Genomic DNA, 21,465 nt, shown 5'->3' on the forward strand with positions numbered 1-21,465 from the left:
CTTCTGCACTTTTAGGAAAGCAAGCAAGCATACCTCTTTGCTAAAACCAGTAGGGACGTGCAACAAGTGCTAGTTGCTCATCACCTTAGCCTCTTTGGGGGCAAAGGGCCAAAGTCCTCATAATAGGGAAAAACGCCCTTCAACACTAGAGAACCATTGAACCTTGGGTATAAGTCCTCCTACCATGTTGTCGATGCCAACTCTAACACCAACTTACATTTTGGGTCATCAACTGGGATGTCAAAGGAAGACAAATCCTCCAACCATTTCGACTTTTTTACTTCTTCCCTAGTGACTATGTTGGTAATGATAACAAGTACTACATCCATATAAAAACAATTAGCTGAGATGTACTCTGTGATGGTCCATCATTTTACGCTTTGATGATGTTAGTTATTATGCCTTGAATTTGTTGAACAAATAATGATGTCATCAATACAAATTCCACAATTTGTTTCTCAACCCACACCGACTTAAATGAATGTGGTGCATTACTTAGAGACGCAATCTTCAAAGGGTAAGTAAGTACTTGGCTCAGCGCAATCGTGTTTTGTGCTTGTGTCTAAACCTTGTTCATGAGGAAGGCTATTTGTAGATCTCTTCTCAACGGTCTTGGTAAGTTTGGCAATTATACGAACCATCTCAACTAGTTGTTCTTACACTAAGAGGATTGATAACCTACATATACCTATTGGCTATCAACCTCCAAAGTTTCAATCATTCGATGGAAAAGGAAATCCGAAGCAATACGTTGCCCATTTCATCAAACCTACAACAATGCAAGTACAAAGGGTGACTTTTGAGTCAAACAATTTGTTTAGTCCCTTCGAGGAAACACTTTTTATTGGTACACAAACCTCACACATGAGTGCATTAACAGTTGTGAATGGAAAGTGACTTCCTCAATCGTTTCTATAGCACCTGACGAACTGTAAGCATGATGAAGCTTACTAATACCAAGCAATGGAAAGACAAGGCGATTGTTGACTACATCAATTGTTGACATTCCTTAAGCCTTGACTACAAGGATAGATTAACTAAGATGTCAGTAGTAGAGATGTGCATACAAGGTATGCATTAGGGGTTTTTATGCATGCTCCAAGGCATACGACCTTACACTTTCGAAGAGTTGGCTACATGAGCATATGACATAGAGAGCTTGTTATAAAACAAATGCAAGTGAAAACATGTCTATTGAAGAACTCAAAGATGATCCTATTGGGGGCAAAAGCATCACCTATGAGGATGAAGTGTGTGACATCAAATTTCACTACAATTATTTTCAAACCTTAGCACTCTATTATGCTCTAAAAAAAAAAAAAAAGGTTTCTCCTTCAAGTAAGCAAAATTTAGTCCTACAAATAACATCAAATCTTCCAATTGAAGTCAAAAGAGAATTAAAAATAAATATTCTCTTATTGATAAATTTCCTTAATGAAGGAGACAAGTTGTTAAAATCGAGGAACCAAATTCTTTGAATTAAGCAATTGAATCTTAGGGGATTTCAAATTTAATTCCCTAATTTCACCTATAAATAATGGTGACTTCCTTCAATGAAAGGGAAATCGACAAAATGACTTCACACGGGAAAAGAGGCTTCACAAAAAAAAAAATGACTTGACAAAATCTTCTTGCAAGTTTGACAAATCGTAAAAGAACTACATGTGTTCTTCACCTTTCGATAATATCATTTGGGAATAAGTCACTTGAAGCCCTCAATTGACTTTCAAAATCAAGAAAATATTTTCGGCGTTTGCTTTCAAATTGTGATCAAAGTAAAATAATCAGAGGGAAGATATTCTTTTGTAAAGAATATTAACACTGAGATTGTACTCCACAATTATTAATTTTCATAAAATATTTGTTCACATTATTTTTTCTATGATTTTGCTAATTTTTCAGGACTCCAGAAAATTTGTGTGCATAGTTATCTCAATATATATATATTATTCTTCCATTCGTCACCATCAAAGCAGCCTATAGTTATTGTTTCAATGCTACCACTGCTTGAACTTTTGCTGAAGTGGAATATTCTTCTTTCTTTGTCTTGTGTTCTGCAGATCATATTGAAGCATTGTCGGGATACTCATTGTCATTTCTGCTTTAATGAATTGCCAGCAGATTCAGTCCCTTGTACATCATGTTCAATACCACTGTACTGCTCTCAGCATTGTCAAATGCAAGCTGGAGGGCAAGAGTTGAGGAATAATTCTAAGAATCATGGTATTTGCAAAAATCTATCTAGTGATCTTGAAAAATATGTTGCGGGGATTACTTTACCCAAAGATTCTGATTCAAACATTGAGTGGATTGCCGAACATAAACATGAATGTAAAGGTGTAAACTGGCCTGCAGTATTGCCTCCTGAGATTGTTTTGGCTGGTCGAGTTATGGTGAAGTCTGTAGAGCAAAAAAAACATTCTTGCAATGCTTCTAACCTCATGGACACTTTGGTAATTCCGTACTTCATGTTGTATGTTTATTTCTAATTCAATTTTCCATCTTACCATTGTGTGAAAGGATCTAACTCGGCAACTTGTGGCCTTCATCATTTTCTTGTAGGACCTTTCTCACAGTTATAAAACAATGGCTCCAGAAAGCAAATTGGATTTGCATATATATTCCGTTGTATTGCTGTATTGTCTTCAACATTCTTATGGCTTTGAACTTCCATTAAATGGAATTTCTATATCACAGGTCTCTGTCTCTGTCTTTCTCTCTCTCTCTCTCTCTCTCTCTCTCTCTCTCTCTCTCTCTTGCCTTCATCATTTTCTTGTAGGAGCTTTCTCACAGTATAAAACCATGCCTCCAGAAAGCAAATTGGATTTACTTATATGTTCCATTGAATTGCTGTACTGTCTTTAACATTCTTATGGCTTTGAACATCCATTAGCCGGGATTTCTTTCTCTCTCTGTGGCAAAATTTTACTCTAATTTAATACAAGCATATTTATCTATAAACCTTCAAAAAATTTTATGTTAGGATTTTATGTTTTCAAAATGTTTATATTTGCAATTCCATGCAAATAAAGTTCTGACTTCTAATTTGTGCCTCAGAGTTTGTCCATGTCACCCAATGCATCTACATGGAGGCTTGAAGAATTGTAGTTGTAGAAAAACAACTTAGATTATCCTTTGACTTCCAATAATTAAGGCCGAAATTTTTTCCTAATTTAACTCATAAGATCCGGCAGCTAAGAATAGGATTAGAGTTAGGAGAATAAAGATTATTCTTTAATGCATTTCCATGTATATTACAGCTGATTTCTAGGAGTTCCAGTTGTACACATTTTTTATTTTTCCTATATATTTTGTATCTATTCATATTGTAAAGTATCAGAAAAAGTCTTCCTCAATAAAAATCTTTTATTCAGGTTTCTCCATGGCTACATACCCATTACCAGAGCTGGTTCCTTACTGTTTTTTTTCTCTGTTCTCCTTTGTTTTTCATCCACAAAACAGAGATTTCCAACAGTGTTATATTCCTCTTTGTTTTTCATCATCGGAAACAAAGATTGCTTCATACCAGCCATCAAGTGTTTGTTTTTCCAGCTATCCTTGCTGCTGCCCATTCATATCAGCTCTGCTCATTGTTTGTTTCTCCATTGAGAAGTATTGCAGTATTGTTTCTGCCCTATTTCACGTCTTTTTAGCTGATCGTTTTTTTTCTTTTGTTGAGTATTATAGTCTGATTTGACCCTATTTTTCTTCTATCGCTGTCTCGCTTTTGTAAACATGACAAAACCTTCAAAACCCATTACCACAAACCCTTAAACTCCTTCACATAATGATAATCTTACCCTTCAAATCTCCACTGTGAAATTAAATAGAAAAAAATTTATGGAGTGGCGTCAATCAACCAAAATCTCTTTGATGGGAAAAGGGAAATTTAAGTATGTTAACAGTACCTTACTTGCTTCAGCAGCCACAGACCCGACTTATGAGGCTTGGGAAATTCAGAATTCCCTTGTTATGTCTTGGTTGTTGCATTCTATGCAACCGGAGATAAGTAGAACTTATTTTCTTCTCCTTACAACACGTGATATCTGGACAACAGTGAACACGACATATTTAAAGGTGGGATTTACTTCCCAATTCTTTCAGATTAAGAGACAAATCCAGAAAACCAAACAGGGAGCTTTTATGTGTAACCGAGTATTTTAATATTCTCAAAGGATTGTTAATTAAATTGGACCTGCACACCACTCTAGAAATGGAGTCACCAATTGATGCAAGGCTGGTGATGCTTGAACATGAGAGAGTTTACCAATTTCTTTTGGGGCTTAATCTTGAATATGATGAGGTTTGTGATCGTGTATTGGGGAAGGAACCTTTCCTTGATTTGGATGAAGCATTCATGCTTGTGCGAGGTGAAGAAAGTCGCAGGGAATTCATGGAAAAAAAGATGAGGATTCCGGCCTGACTACTAAGGTGGTGTGTGTTTTTTTACTTAATTTTAAATAGAACCTTAATGCTTAATAGTGTTAAATATTAGGTTGTTTGTTTTTGTAGTATTTTATTTCTATTAAGTATTAAAAAGTAAAGAAAAACCAATATGTTATTTTTTCTATTTAGAAAAAGTTAGATATTTTGGTTTTTTCTATTCAGTAAAAAGTTTATAATAAGTCATGAAAAAGTAGAAAAACAAACAACTTAAATTCTAAAAACAAATTGCTTTAAGCAAAAAGCCAAAAAAACAAACACCACCTAAGACTTTTGCCCTCAAAACCAACAATAATGAAAAGGCTCTTGCTATTGGACAACCCCAGAATTTTATAAAAAATGATCAATGTGACAATAGGTGGTGTGGCTTTTGTAAGAAGCCGCACCATACTAGAGAAACTTAATGGTAACTTCATGGTAGACCTAGGATTGTGCCAAATCAAAAAATGCAAAATGGAGGTGCTACCGTACCTTTAATGTTGGACCTGTTAAATAGAAAATTGTAAATAATGTGTGGAAGAATAAAACTAGGAAAGTCGTGATTTTGTAAAGAGAATTAGGTAATCCTATGATCAAAGGGATTTGTTGTAATTGAATTAGGAAAGTTCTCTATTTAGATGCTAGAATTTTTTGTATATGTATACGAGTATTTGTACAAGCAAAAAATTAAGAAAAAGAATTCTATAGCTTTTATTCCTTCCATCTTTCTTCTACATGATGGAGGACAAGAGGCCAAGCCTTTGACAAAGGAGCAATCGGATTTGTTGCACCATGTCATTAATCTATCTAAGAGTTAGTCCAATACTTTCCCTACTTATGTTTTGGCCAAGTAAGGTAATTTAAAAAATGCTCTCAATGTCATTCCAAGTAATAAAGTCTCATGGATCATTGATTCATGTGCTTTTGACCATATGACTAGTTGTTATAATCTATTTACTTCATATTTTCCATGTTATGGGAATCAAAAAGTACGGATTGCTGATAATACATTATCATCAATTGTTGGAAAAGGGTCTATACCTATTTCTAAAAACTTGACCTTAAATTTTGTTCTTCCTATTCCTAATTTGTCTTGTAATTTGTTTTCAGTCAGTAAATTTACTAGAGATAGTAATTGTATTGCTAAATTCTCTATTTACTTTGTTATCAAATTCTAAATGGAAATTAAAGCGATCCTAAGGAAAATATATAGAAGAATAAAAACTTCAAAGAATAACAAAATTAAAAGATTACTAAAACTATTTAGGAAAATTAAGAAATCAAGTAACCATAAAATTTATCAAATCCCAAGCATATAAAGTGATAGACCTAGGATTTTAAAAGCATGACTTCCCTTAAAACAATGATCCTAAGTCTTAAACTCATGAACACAAATATTCTCCTAATTGTTAAACTCTCCCCCTATGTTCATGACAAAGATTCTAGCACACTAATAAAGAAGTTTTAAGAAGAAAACATTGAAAAATCTTAAGGACTCCTAAAAGTGACATGGCACTCAGGATAAGGATGCAAGACCCTAGGTTATAGAACAAAATGTACTATTGAGAAGGAGAAGTTCCTAAAGATTTCTTAGGAGATGAAATCCTAAGAGAATCTAAAGGAGCAGAAGAAGAGCAAACTAGACCTTTATTTTGAAGTTCACCAAAGACATTTTTTCTAATCCAAATTTATCTAATCTTAGGAACTCTAAAAGATGAATTTGAAGTATCAATATGACAATACTGAATATTCATCTAGGCTTAGCTTGGGTGGGAGCTTTTGAAACCCATTGAGTATTTTTTTTTCTTTTCCTATCAAAAAGGATTTTATCTTTTAATGTCTTCGACTCAACCACAAGCTTGTTAATTTGCCTATGAAATTCATCAAACTTCCTAATGTAACATCTATCACTAGTGTAACTGTTTCTATGATAAAACGAACATGTATGCTTATATCTAATTGATGTTTGGACATAGGAATTACCTTTTTAGCCTTAACAAAACTACTCTTTCTGTTACTAGGACTAGTGGATTCATCAGGATATCCTAGGCCTTTCTTATCTCGAATGAACTTCCCTTTACTAATGATTTTATTTATCTCTTAGTCCCTGGATGGAAGACTTCATTTTTAGGGACAAAGTTGATGAAAACTGAAAAGCTTTTATAGCTACTATCCAAGTAAACTACAACCAAGTTACTCCAAACACCATTGGAGCCAAGACTTCTTAAGGAAAAATCTAGGAAAAACCCTTTGCAAAAAACTGAAACCAGGAAGTTCTGGTTAATCACTTTATATATTTTTTCTGGATAATCATCAAAAGTCTTTACAATAAGCAAGTTCTTCCCATTTATAATGACAACCCTCAACTACTTTTTGAAGGTTTCCAGGACACCATTAGTAGCCTTTAATACCAAAAAGCTGTTTTGATTCCAGAAGCATCACGCTCTACTTCAAAGACCCTTTTAAAATCTGGCAGCACTAGTACCAGGGCTGAGCTGAGCATCTCTTTAATCTTTTGAAAACTTTCTTCAGCTTGTTCAGACCATTGAAACCTCCCTTTCTTCATGCAATCGGTTACAGGAGCAATTTTTCATGCTGAAATTCTTGATGATGCCTCTATAAAATGAGGCTAGACCATGAAAACTGTGCACTTCTCCAACTGTTTTTGGTATTGGCCAGCTTCTGATTGTTTAAACCTTACTGTCATCAACTTTTATCCCTTCAGCACTAACGATATATCCCAAAAACATCAAAGAATCAGTGAAGAATCCGCACTTCTTCATATTGGCATGAGGCTTTTCTCTTTTGAGAACTTCTAATATTCCCTTCCGGTGTTGCAAATGAGACTCCTTGGATGGGCTATAAATAAGTATATCATCAAAATACACCACAAACTTTCCAATGAATGGCTTCAAAATTTGATTCATCAAACGCATAAATGTGCTTGGTGCATTTGACAAACGAAAAGGCATCACAGTCCATTCATAAAGCCCAAGTTTAGTTTTGAAAGTTGTTTGACTTGTTTCCCACTCATCACCTTCCCAGATCCTAATTTGTTGATGGCCACTTTTAAGATCAATTTTAGAAACTTTGCTCCATGCAACATATCCAACATATCATCTAGTCTTGGGATCAGGTATCGATACTTATCATTGTCTGATTTATTGCTCAACTATTGATGCACATTCTCCAGGTACCATCTTTCTTTGGAGTTAATAGTGCTGGAACTGCACACGGACTCATTGATTCCCTTATATATCCCTTTTGCTCATAAAAAATATCTCTTGCAGGCAACATTTTGTTATATGGATGTGTTAAGCAGAAAAGTGTTATTGTTATATGTCCCTAACACTGTTTTCTTGCTTTTATGGATGCAGCTCATTATACTTATATCTCAAATCAAGGTGAATTCTATTGCAATTGTCCGCATGAAATTCATGGATGGTTATAGTCCACTAGATCAATCAGTGAACTTTTCACCTGCTGGAGGGGCTTTCACCAGCAACATGGAACAGGTTTGTGCTTATGAATTGTCATTGCAACGACAGTGGGTTGTATGTATAAAATATGATTTTTTAAGAACAAGCTAAGGAGGATGAATGCTTGCAAAAATATGAAGGATGAAGGAAAAAAAACTACAAAGAGAAACAATATGGAGAGAATTACTTAACAAGAGCAACAACATAGCTATACAGTTCAAGGATAAAACAGAAGGATGTGCAACATAGAGAAACAACACACAACTCAATGGGTGTAAAACATCCATACAAAAAAACCCTTTGCTCAGCTCCTTGTTTTGCTAATTGATCTACCATATGACTGGCTACATTGAAAATTTGGCGAAGCTATGTATTGTACTTCTAAAGACCTCTATCTGACTTGGATGCTCATGAGATCACAACAAAAAAATTCCTTTCCACCCATAAATTGGGTAAGCTTAATGCTCTCGCATTTTTAATAAGTCCTCTGACAGTGCTAAAATTTCTATCTCAATCATCAAGCCCTCTCCTGTGGGTTTTGAGAAGGTTCCCAAAGTTTAACTTAATCAAACTATCTGGAGGTGGAATCAATACAAGAAGGAACCAACTGCCTAACATCCTTGACCTGTAAGTCAAGTTCCAATAAAGCTGTAGAATGTTGAAAGGAGTACCCTCAAAAAGCTGTAGAGGTAGAAGTCCACATAGAGGAATAAAAATGCATAGATTCTAATATCCTCCATCTAACTAAAAATTCCTTGTGTTCCTCTCCCTCTAAACTATTCCCAACAAAGTAAGGCAAGCCATACTGCAAAGTGTTTTTTCTCTTTGAGAGTTCCCAAACCTCCTAAAATATATAAGCATCATATTAAATATTCTCGTGGGTGGAACCTAATCCATCCTAGCAAGCTGAACAGCCTATGCCAAAGCTTCAAAGTCACTAGGCAATGTAAAAAAATAATCAATATGTTCCCCACTCCTTAGGCAAATTATGCAATAGTCTAGGCCTATGATGGTTGAACTCTTCAAATTACATTAAGTACCCATATCGATATGCCACGAGAAGAATACCAGTGTGGGATCCATCTTGGAGCCTTAAAAGAAAGCAAGTATTTCTTCTGGTTCTAACAACAAAACAACACTCACAGAGAAAGGAAGATAATCAAGTTTTGTTAAAGAGCTGTATATACATTGTGAACCCAAATCCTACAAGCTTAAACTTTTAGGAAATTTGGTAGTTCAACATGGTACCAAAGCTCGGTTTGGTAGAAAGTCAGGTGTTTGAGCTGTCTCTACACAATTTGCATATTTGTTTCCCCCGTTCGCATGTAAGTCCAAAATAGGGCTATTTGCAATTGTTTGCCTATGGGCCTATGTATCTCTCTAAGGGAAGGTGTTAAAGAGGATGATATATATTGTGAACCCAAATCCTACAAGTTTAAGCTTTTAGGAAAATTGGTAATTCAACAAGCCTCAACCATTGAGACAAATCCTGGTCAATGTTGCCTCAACCATAAAACTGGTGAGGATGGTAGACTCCATACTTGGCTGGTCTATGAACGAGGAAGAGCACTGGCAGATGGTTAGAGATCTGGTGGAAGGGAGACCCATTGATCTTTTAGTGAAAAAATGTTGGGAATAAAAGTTGATATCATTTTTTTAATTTTCTGGGTGGTAGCTTATTGGTTGAATACGAATATATACATACATACATACATACATACATATATATATGAGATGCAAGTGAGCATTAATTACTTTCTCTTGGGTAGCCAGAAGTTATCATGAATTTATCTTGGGCATAGAAGAATTATAACACCTACTGACCTACAATGTACTGCTGGTTATGATTGCACTTTCTTAGGTGTATGGAAGCAGAATTTGTTTATTTATTTATTTATTTAGGTTTTTGGTTAGAATGTCTTTCTCGAGCTGATAAATCCATAATCTGAATATCATCATCCATTAACTGCTCTTGAATGCATAGTATTTCAAGTTTTATATTTGTAGCTCAAATTTCTGGAGGTGAATTGAAATCTGAATGAAGTACTCAAAACTTGCATTATGGAAATAATATTCTACATCCCTTAAAAAATGCATTAAAAGGGATGTTTTAATTAGTGAATGACTAAATATTTTTGTTCACATTAAAGAAAAGAGGTTTATTTGAATAAATAAAATAATAATCAATAAAATTCTATAAATTGTTATATTTGTGAGACATATTTCATATTCATAATTAAATTTTGGATCCTTTTTAGCCAGTTTTCCATATCCTAAATTTTGTGAGAATATGACCACTAGAGATGCACCCATACCCAAGTTCAAGCAACATAGGTCCAAGCTAAGAGTTTTGAACTACCTTCTCACCTATACCAAATCATTGGTGTAGACTTTCTTATTGGCTTCAATCCCTATAAAGAAAAGGAGGGACTTGAATCAAGGACTTAGAAAGGGATGAAAAGGACTGTATAAAAAATAAACCTAAGGAAGTTAATAGCCAAATCTTCACTTCCAGAAAGGAAGGAGACAGACACAAGGATAAGAGATGATATGAGAAAGTCAAGCTCCTCGGTTTTCAGATCAGTAAGATTTCATCTATAAGGTTTTGTTTTTCTTTCCAAACATGTGCCTTTTTATTACATATTTTCCAGCAGTGCCTGTACGGTTAAATAGAATAACTCAATGTAGCATCAAGCAAAGACTCTAGGCATGCCATGTTATTGGCCTCAAATTGGAAAGGCAACTGTATGAAAAACCTGTTTGCTTTGACAATTTCATCATTGATAAAGCCCCAACACACAAGATGCAGTTTAAATATTAAAGTTGTGGTGAACATGCCTGCATTTCCAGCCAGGTCCAATTCTGATTTCAGCCTGTGTACATGTTGATTGTTGATTTTCTCATGATCAACCAAAAAGCATTTGAGAAGAAAACATCTTTAGCGACACTTTAAAATAAACTTGTTTTCTTACTAAAGTGTTTGAAGATCTTTGAAAGGGGTAGGTTGCTTTTTTACCTAGAGGCTTAGATCCACCAACCAGGTGATGGATTGGTTGGCTGAGAGGATCTTCAGTGTATCTCTTATTTCCCTTTTTTGATTAAAAATTACATTTTTCCTGTAAAAAGATGCATTAAAAGAGAATGTATATCCCTTTTTTAATGGTTGTGGAACTTTTGTCCCCCCTAATGCGTATTTGATTAATGTTCATGGTTGCCAGTTTTCTCTATGTCAGTTGGGATAAAAAGTTGCTTTCTCTAATTATGTTGTTTTCTTATGTTATTTCTGGTAGGTCAGAGTGGGACAAGCTATTTATTCAGTTGCCAGTTTGTTTAATCATTCTTGCCAGCCAAACATCCATGCATATTTCCTCTCACGTACTCTCTTTCTACGAGCAACAGAACATGTGGCAGTAGGGTGTCCCCTAGAGTTATCTTATGGTCCACAGGTATTCAGACTCTTGACAAGTAGTATCTCTGATATCTCCTTCTTCTCTTTTTTTTCCAGGAATTTTTATTGTGATGCCATGGTAACTTAAATTCCATTTTGATCCTCCTGAATTTGCCAGTGATTTTGGTGCATATGTTTATCTCTATATTTTGAAATAACACATCTGACGCACAGCAATGGTCACAACTGGTAATTTACATTTTCAATTTGCAGGTTGGGCAGTGGGATTGCAAAGACCGCCAGAAGTTTCTCAAAGATGAGTACTCATTTAGATGTGAATGCAGTGGTTGTTCAGAGCTAAATGTATCTGACCTTGTTCTAAATGCATTCCGGTGTGTAAATCCAGATTGTTTTGGTACAGTCTTAGATAGCTGTGTGATCAAGTATGAAAACAAAAAATTTGAGCGCTTCCAAGGTGTTCCTCAAGATTGCATCTCAGAACCTCATTTGCAGGTATTCTATTTTTTCTCAATCGAAACCTGTGAGTTTCTTTCTGACAAAAGAATCATTCTCTGTAAAGTGGATTTAGTGTAAGCTTCAAGTATACAATAAGCATTATTCAGTTGCATCCGTATATCTCAAAGAATAACCGCAAGGGAGTTATTAGTCAGAGTTACCACCAAGAGTTTTTGTCTAATACGAAATCTCTGATCCAAATTGGAACCAAGTGTATGGGCTTAACCATCTACTGTTAGACAACTGCAGGAAAAAAAAAAGTAAATAAATAAAAAAGAAAAGAAAAGAAAGCAGGCCAGAACAATATATATTTATTGGAATTGCCACATATGAAATTGAGCACAATATATCAATTAGCAGGGTTTTGGGCTGATACAATAATAACTGCTTACTTATGATATATAAAAGTTAGGAATCAACTTATGTTTGAGGGAATTGAAATTATGGTGAAGTTATATTTGGAAATGATTGGTGGTGGAACTTGTCCTCTGTATATGCTTCATATAGTTGGAATGCCACATGTGTCCAATTTTTTACAACCTTTCTGATGTTACAATGGTTGACAAGTTCAAAAACGTCCTCTGTATATGCTTCATATAGTTGGAATGCCACCTGCGTCCAATTTTTTACAACCTCTGGTTTATTATTATTCTTATTTCTATTCTTTTTGTTATTATTCTTAATTTCTTAGTATTATTGTTGTTGTTGTTGTTATTTTTAAACTGAACTTTGTAATGTTTCAATGGCTGACAAGTTAAAAAATGATGGCATAAGAGAAGTGGCACACCAAGCATTTGCCAATTCCTCCTTTCGTGCTGCACCTGGATATTGTTTACATTGTGGTGCTTATCGTGATCTAGAAGCCTCACATGCAACAGTCGGGGAAGCTGGAATTTATATCAGTAGGTACAGTCTGCATGTATTATTGAAGCCTCTGATTGTACAGTGGAGTTAGTAGATCTCTTGTGTGCTTATCACAGAATGTTTCTTTTAACCTAGAAAAGCCAATCATTTGGTTTGGTCTGTGTTGACCATTTATCTGATTTCAGCAGATCCTTGTTTATTACTAACCATTCATCTTTACTCACTCCCTTCTCTACTGGTTTGTCTATCAAATTAGGAGATGTACAAAAGTCAACATGCCAAAGACTTTCAAGACGGCAAAAGAATTCCAACAAAAGCCATAGAATGGGAACCCCTTTTTTAGCCACATATTGTGATAAATAGAACTTTTTTTTCCTCTAATGATATACCAGGTGTAGGGAATATCAATATCGTCAAAGTACTCATCATGGCTAGAAGGAAACCACATATTGTGATAGATAGAACTTTTTTTTGCTCCAATGATATACCAGTTGTAGGGAATATCAATATCATCAAAGCACTCATCATGGGTAAAAGGAAACTCTATCTTGTTTGAACTTCCTATCTTTGGACATTCATCGAAATCCAAAAAGGCTTCCCATTAAAAAAATTATTGCTAGCCATCATATCCTAAATAATTTCTTCTAAGTTATTCATCAAACACTTGATGAATGCCTAAATGCAAGCAAGAAACTAAGAAAAGTTTCGAGGATGCCTTCATTGTGTTTGTTTTGGACCATTCGGTAAAAGAGAAATTGAAGAATTTTTTAAGGCTTAGTGCGAACTGTTTAAACTTTCTAGGACTCTTTTATCCAAACCCTTTCTCTTTGGTTTTGCTTTTGCTTCAGAGTGGGCTATTTTTCTTTGGTACATTTTGTTGATTGTATGAGGTGCAGATAGTATTACTGGTTCTTTTTCTTTTTGTCCTTTGGCTCCCCTTGTATGCCTCCTATCTACTTGGAGTTCAGCCCCCTTTTGTTGAGCATTTTAATTATTATATGATAAGTTGGAATGTGCAATGATCTTTAATTTCCTTAAATTTTCATATGTTTTCTTAATTATGATTTTATGTTTTTATGTGTTAATTCTGTACAATATTTTTCAGTTGACTATTCTATTTAGGAAAGCTTAGATTTGGGGCTCCCTCTAGGTGCTCCTCATAAGTCGGTGGCTGTGCGGGATGGTGTGGAAGAAAGGATGAGGAAGAGACTTGCTTTGTGGAAGAGGCAATTTATTTCCAAGGGAGGGGAGAATCACTCTCATTCGGAGCACTTTGGTTAGCATGCCGATCTATCTTATGTCCTTGCTACGTATGCCAAGAGTTGTTAGATTGAGGCTTGAGAAAATCCAAAGGGACTTCCTTTGGGGTGGGGGTGCGTTGGAAAAGAGGCCTCATCTTGTAAAGTGGGATGTGATTCATTCTCATAAAAAGAAGGGCGGTTTGGGGATTAGAAATTTTTCTATTCTCAATAGGGCCCTATTGTGTAAATGGAGTTGGCGCTTTGCGATTGAAAAAGAGACCTTTTGGAAGCTTATTATCAATAGGAAGTACGGGGAAGAAGGTGGAGGGTGGATTTCTCGTGAGGTTAGGGAGGGCTATGGGGCGGGGTTTTGGAAGGAAATTAGAAAGGAAGGCTTTCTGATGTTTCAAAATGTCTCTTTCGTTGTAGGGGATGGTAGAAGGGTGAAATTTTGGAAGGACATTTAGTGTGGAAACATTCCCCTTTGTGAGGCTTTTCCTTCTTTGTTTGCCTTTGCGGTCTCTCAAGATGCGTGGGTAGCGGATTGTTGGGACTCTATGGGGAATGTGGGGAGATGGTATCCTTGTTTCTCTAGACCCTTTAATGATTGGGAGATGGAGGCGGTGGTGAGTCTCCTTTCGCTCCTTCAAGGAAAGAGGCTTTTTGTTGGGATGGAGGATAGAGTGTTGTGGAATGCTTATAAGAATGGGATTTTCTCTGTAAAATCCCTTTACAATACTCTTGATTCTAGTGGTGCAGTCCCGTTTCCTTGGAGAATCATTTGGAGCCCTTGTGTGCCTACAAAGGTGGGTTTTTTTGCTTGGGAAGCTTCTTGGGGGAAGGTTCTAACCCAAGATCAACTCAAAAGGAGAGGCTGGATTTTAGCAAACAGGTGCTTCTTGTGTTGTGATGAAGAGGAGACAATAAACCACATCCTTATTCATTGCCCCAAGGCGAGGGTATTGTGGAATCTTGTGTTTTCATTGTTTGGTGTTAATTGGGTCCTTCCGCTTACGGTTAGAGACACTCTCCTTGGTTGGTCCGCTTCCTTTGTGGACAAGAAGCGTGGAAAGACTTGGCGGGCAGCTCCTCTCTGTTTATTTTGGACGGTGTGGAAAGAAAGAAATAGGATAGTTTTTTATAATGAGGCTTTGTCGATCCAAAGATTGAAAAACTCCTTCATTTGTAATCTTTTCTCTTGGTCTAAGTCTTGTTTAGATGGAGAACCCCGTTCCTTAATTAACTTTGTTGATTGGTTCGGTTCTAGTTGAGGGTTGGTGAGTGTTTGCTTTTTTGTGTTTTTGTGTCGAGGGGTTTCTCGTGTATACTCCCTATATGCTTTGGGTTGCCTTCTTGCTCCCTTCTTCTAATAAATTTTCTGCGTTTTATCTATCAAAAAAAAAAGGAGAATCAAGAACATAGATTAACTGTAAATATTTATTTTCCTTTTTCTGTTTGTACCGAAGCTATATATATTCCTTTGTAATTACCAAAATCAATAAGAAGGTTTTTCACACAATTTCCTCTCATTTTCAACGTGGTACTCATTTGCAATCATAAAATTGTTAGAAGATGAATATGATCCATTTGTATTACCATCATCAGATTGGCGGAGAATCCAATCTATGCATCCTTCTAACTCCAGCGACAATTTCACTTCATAGTTCCTAGCAGGAGTGAAAGTTGTCCAATAAAGTTGTTGTAGGCATTGGGACTTGTAGATGCCAAACAGAGGAATGGAAGTAGCAGGCTCTAACATTGTTAGTCGATACCTTTATTTAGGAGAAAAACCTCTAAGAACACAATCATTGAGGATCTATTGTGTCATTAATTTTACTTATGATGGCTGCATGGTTTATATTTGTAGTAATATGGTGCTATTAACAACATGATTTTTGAGAATGCTTTCTTGTGTGAGACAAATCTTACATGAAATGGTGGTTACATGGCATACATTAATAGGTCCACATGTCAACTCAAAATTAGATATCAATAGAGGATAGCATTAAAAGAGGGGAAAATGGGCATTCATCAATATTGTGTTAACACTCACATTAAACTTTAATTTTGGTGAAATATACGTAAAACTAATGTCATTTTATACATGTAACTAAAGTCATATACAAGTATTGTGTCGAATTATTGACAGCAGATTAGATGGGGCATAGTTAACTGATTTTAAGGGATTTGATAGTGTGATATCCCACATTGGATAAGGGAGAAAGTTTCTAGCGCTATAAGTATGGACTCCTTATAACCATGTAGACGCGTTTTAAAGCCGTGAGAGCCCCTTTAGGTCCCAAAGCAAACAATATGTACACAGTTGGATGCAAGTCGTTATAAATGATATCAAATCCAATTCTCAACCCCGATGTGGGGGTTTGTTTAACCCCTTAAGGGGTGTTTGTTTGTTTGGCCCCGATGGGGGGTTTGTTTGTGATATCTTACATCGGATATGAGAGAACGTTCTCGACGCTATATAAGTATAGACTCCTCTTAATTATGTAGACGCGTTTTAAAGCTGTGAAAGGGGGTGTTTGTGATATCTCACATCAAATAGGAGAGAACGTTCCTGACGCTATATAAATATAAACTCCTCTTAATTATGTAGACACGTTTTAAAGCCGTGAAGGGGAGTGTTTGTGATATCTCACATTAAATAAGGGAGAACGTTCCTAACGCTATATAAGTATAGACTCCTCTTAATTATGTAGACGCGTTTTAAAGCCTTTGATCTAGAGTAGACAATATCTACACGGTTAGGTGTGGGTCGTTACAAATAGAGTATAGTTAACTTTCCTAAAATAATGCGTTTGTCTGATTATGTATATACTAAAAGGTTGTATCAGTTTTTTATTTATTGAAAATAAATATTCTGAATCCTTTTCCAACAATATGTACTTGCATGGAATTTGAATTTATTTGTTTATGTACCATGTCCAATTTCTTACTCAAAGAATAAAAGAAAAGATAAGATCTTTAATAAAATTATTCATTTTTCATTTGCAATCATTCTCAAGTTTAAAAAAAACAACAATATTATAATCTTTAAATACATTCTTGGCATCTTATAACAGGCATCAATTCTGAAAAGTTTTAAAATGCCCTGTACAATTTAGTGAATTTGAAAGGATAAAAAAAATAAAATTATGATTGAATTTTCTAGGAAGGGTCCCAACAATTAGTTGTTCAGTCTACCTTTATAATGCTGATAAAACAAGGTTTTAATATGCGCTTAATGGTGTTGACCACAGTTAAGTGGACAAAGCCTAAACCTTCTTATTAACTTTTGCCCCAAAAAACCGCTCATGACACACCTTAATAGGTCAGAATGGAATATTATTCTAATTAACTAGATAAAAGTCCATTCACATTGCACTTTTCACTTCTATTTTCTTGATTTCCTCACACATATTGTGGAAGGACGTCTCAACCTTCTTGACTTTTCTATTATGAGAAAAGAGTTAGTGTGTTTCTGATTAACAAATCTTGTGTGTGTGTGTGTGCGCGCGCTTTACACTTCTAATTTCTTGATTTCCTCACACATATTGTGCAAGGATGTCTTAACCTTCTTGATTTTTCTATTAAGAGAAAAGAGCTGTGTCTTCTCAAACATTGAAAGATCTAGATTTCCAAATTCATCCACAAACTTTCCCAAATTAATATGTCAGACCTTTGTATTCTAATTGTTTTTGACTTTTGGAAAATTCAGCGAATTATTGAAGCTCAAGATGATATTTTGGAAATCTTAGGCAAGTTTTAAACTTAAGTATAGTATTTGGCAGTTCCAACCAAGTTTTAGATCTCACAAAGTAATTTTGAAGCATGACAAACAGGGATGCTCATCAAGTGCTCTGTTCATTTACCATGTAGCATTTCAAGTTACAAACTTATGAATGAAATTTAAATCCTATTAACAATAATTATTTTGTAAACCATTCAAGATGGCTTCTTGTTGGTTTTTGCACTCCCGCTCCCCCAAAAGTAAATAAACCAATAGAAAGAGAACTCGAGCTCCACTACTGTGTAGATACGAAAATATATCTCCCTTACACTTTCTATCTGCATAATATTTTTCTGTACTATTTAATTCTTGCAGGCTGCAGGAAGCAATAGTTTCAAAAGAAGTTCCAGCTACCACATTTTCAGATGCTTTGAGATCTCTTGATCTACTGAAATCAACGTTGCATGCATATAACAAAGGCATTGCAGAAGTGAGTTCCAGCTATTCTCCAATTCGCTACTTCTGTTTTTATGTGGCATTTCATTCATGTTTCCAGTGGAATGTATAATTTTTATGTGCTTTTGTGGTTTGAATGCAACTTGATCAAGGTTTTGAATGTAAAAATCTTCTGTTTAAGTGTGCGGAAGTGTTAAGTGAAGAAAACCCAGCATGAGTATATCTCAGTTGTAATCCCTCTAATCTTCGTCTAACCAGCATAAATGCAGTTTAACAATTCCAATTGTGACAACTATGAATTGATACTGAATTGCATGACCATATATGATGTAATATTTGCAGGCAGAGGACTGGATTGCACAGGCATTTTGTATGATTGGAGAGTTACAACCTGCAATGCACCATTGTAAAGCATCAATTGAGGTAAATTTTCCAGCCATTTCATTTTGTTTTTTCTTTTTGTAGCATACAGTTGTGGGTGGACATGCACAAAAACAAATTAATTACATTCCTTTTGAAAGCTCAAGTTCATTGATGGTAATGGCATTAAGGTTAATATCTTGTGTTTGAGCTTTCCTGCTTGTCATGGTGTATGGGATGTCTTAAGCTTTCTGGTGTTGAGCTGTGCACATTTTCTTTTATTTCCTCTTTTTGTTTCATGTTGTTTGGTGAGTGCTGCTTGTATACTTCCTCTGTACTAGGACTGTTGTCACAAGCCCAAATTTTGAAGTCATAAATTAATCCACTATAAGTGGATTCTGTTAGTGTGTCTAAAATCTGAGACAAAGGGGGTGATGAGTCTCATCTTAATTTGTCTGCAATTTAAGGATTTGGTTACTAATGAACATGAAACCTGCTTTAATTTAGGACCTGCTAAATATATAAGATATAAATACATTATTCATATCTTATAAACCAAAAACTGTTTTATTAGCTATTTATACATCCTACATTCACAGTCCACATTGGGTAATCCATAATTACAAGTTACAAAACATATTAATATCTCATCGCCAAAGTAGCTTAGTCACTCTTTATTACAAAGGCAAAAGCCTAAAAAAAATCTCAATATAGATAAAATAGCATCAAGTTAGCACCAAATCCAAAGCTCTAAGTATCTTCCTCAACTAGTGCATCCTTACTTGCATCTAAATGTGGAAAGAATAAGATGAGTTCACAATTCAATGCAAAAATCTATGTTCATTCCATGTATATCCTCAATAAAGCAAATCAAACTATGGCAAACATATAACGGCATACTTTTAATTTTGTAATTATTAGCAAGAATGAAATAATTTCAAAAATGAATAAATGCAGTATATGGTCCAATCTGCACATCCGTTCTCTCACATATAATAACCTAACAATTCCCCCTAACAAAAATACCATCTGTTAGACTGTTTATGCTCCAAGATGATACTCCATCACAAAGAATCACTATCTTGGCACTACCACTCAAAAACAAATCACATTTCATATCTTTTGGGACTTATGCCCAAAGGAAAAATCCCATACACCCACATCTAAGTGTCTTCCTCAAGGGCTTAAGGGACGTTCACCCAAGGACCCATTGTCCCACATAACAAATATAGCAAAGGTTGTTAGTATTGCACAATGCTTGATATGTATTGTATCATCTCAGATTGCAATCAATACGTAGCATACAGTGCATCAGAAAATACACTGTGTCATTAAGTATTGTAGCCAATAAATTGAACTCAGCTATATCTGCCAATATGGATAAGTGCCCAAACCGGAAGCTGAGAATGTAGCCTTACCTCTTTATAACATCATAGCTTCAATGATCTTGAATCTTCTTCAAGAAACCAATATGCTGTGCTTGCTACTTCATTAAATGATAATCAGTTACTTGTATGCCAGGTTCAAAGTTTATTCTTTAATAACAGGTGCTAAACATGTAGATGGTAAATAATAATTCTCTCTTTTTAATTTGCTATATTTCTATTGTTTCACCAAAAGTCTATTTTTAAACCTATCTTATTGCATACACTCACAGTGAAACAGGATGGTTTTAACTTACCTACTGTAAATTGGTCCTGTTTAAATGTGGATATCACCATAGAATATCTTTATGTTGAATATGACTGATATCAAACACCTTTATTTAGCATAACAGTGTTACATAATTTCCTTTCTTTGACTTGATTTAACAAGTTTAGATGTTGATCTTGATTGCTCTTTACAATTTACCTTTCACTTTTTGTCATGATTTCCAAGTGATGGATCCTGAATGAGAATTTCATGTTTTTACTGAGTTGGCAGATCCTTGAAAAGCTCTATGGTTCAAATCACATTGTCATTGGATATGAATTGATGAAGCTTTCGTCCATTCAGCTAAGCTTGGGTGATACTGCTGCAATGAAGAGCATAAGCCGGCTGGCTGCAATATTTTCGTGGTATTATGGCCCTCATGCAGACATGATGTTTCCATACCTGGGAAGCCTTAAAAGAGAAATTTGCAAACTTGTTCTATGAGGAATCTTTTATGCTATTTCTGAAGTGGGCAATTCCCAGTTGAGGTTTTTCCTTCTACTGAAAACTTATATCTTTTTTTTTCTTCTTATTCCTCACCATTTAGGTTATTGTAATACCTGTTTCTATTGACATAAATGATGGGATTATAACATGTTTGATTTAATCTTAAACCCTTTACCACAACCTTCAATACGCCCTTCTCTACCCTTTACCACTTGAACCAGGCCCAAGGTTGGTATTTAAGTAGAAAGCAGCAAGAGGGAGATGATAAACAGCAATGAACCTAGGATTTTATTGTCTCTGGTATGTACAAGTTTTTGCAGTTTCAGGTTGTACAGATGTAACTTAGAACAAAATCATAGCATCAGCATGATTGATCAATTTGTGTTGATTTAATTACTATACTGAAAACCTGATAACTGCCATGCACCCCAATAGGTTCTTCTCTGGCATGACATTGGTGCTAGAAGAGATCAATGAAAGTTAGGTTTCAAAACTTGGTGCCAGAGGTCATTGGAACCTGAGCTTTGTTAGGAGATGCAAAACTGGGAATTAGAGGGAGAGCTCATGGAACAGATGCATATCAGTCAAAGCAGGGTTCCTGTTAAATCTGTGTTAGCCCATGGATGATGAGGTAAGAGTTGACTTTCTGGAAAAAAGAAAAAAGAAAAAAATTATCTTGTAACAAGTGTGCCATGGCGTATGTGGACAGTGGCTTGGAAAAGGGCTTTAACCATTGGAAAATTGATCCGATGTAGGGTGATGATCAGGTGCCTCCATACTATGAGGCAGGTATCAGTTGGTTCAATAGGAGGTGCTGGAGGACATGATCCTTTACTTGCATGGTGCATTTGGAAGGACTTAACGAGTCATTTGCTC

At 35.4% G+C, this 21,465-nt stretch overlaps 1 protein-coding gene across 4 annotated transcripts in view; it reads left to right on the forward strand.

Moving 5' to 3' along the window:
* The window catches only part of LOC100263830 (uncharacterized), a 54,042-nt gene that overhangs the window by 31,166 nt on the left and 1,411 nt on the right, over positions 1-21,465 (forward strand). For 2 of the 4 annotated variants that reach the window (XM_010659999.3, XM_010659997.3), the window contains 9 exons: positions 2,061-2,453; positions 2,563-2,697; positions 7,800-7,937; positions 11,192-11,347; positions 11,563-11,802; positions 12,560-12,711; positions 18,010-18,124; positions 18,433-18,513; positions 20,374-20,776. In XM_010659999.3, coding sequence (XP_010658301.1) covers positions 2,061-2,453; positions 2,563-2,697; positions 7,800-7,937; positions 11,192-11,347; positions 11,563-11,802; positions 12,560-12,711; positions 18,010-18,124; positions 18,433-18,513; positions 20,374-20,586 — 1,623 coding nt within the window. In that variant the 3' untranslated portion in view covers positions 20,587-20,776. Of the gene's footprint in view, positions 1-2,060; positions 2,454-2,562; positions 2,698-7,799; positions 7,938-11,191; positions 11,348-11,562; positions 11,803-12,559; positions 12,712-18,009; positions 18,125-18,432; positions 18,514-20,373; positions 20,777-21,465 lie in introns of those variants that run through there. The other 2 variants (XM_010659998.3, XR_002031512.2) reach the window with 2 other exon arrangements.

Source organism: Vitis vinifera, chromosome 13 (genome assembly GCF_030704535.1).
Source record: "Vitis vinifera cultivar Pinot Noir 40024 chromosome 13, ASM3070453v1".
Lineage (NCBI taxonomy): Eukaryota > Viridiplantae > Streptophyta > Magnoliopsida > Vitales > Vitaceae > Vitis > Vitis vinifera.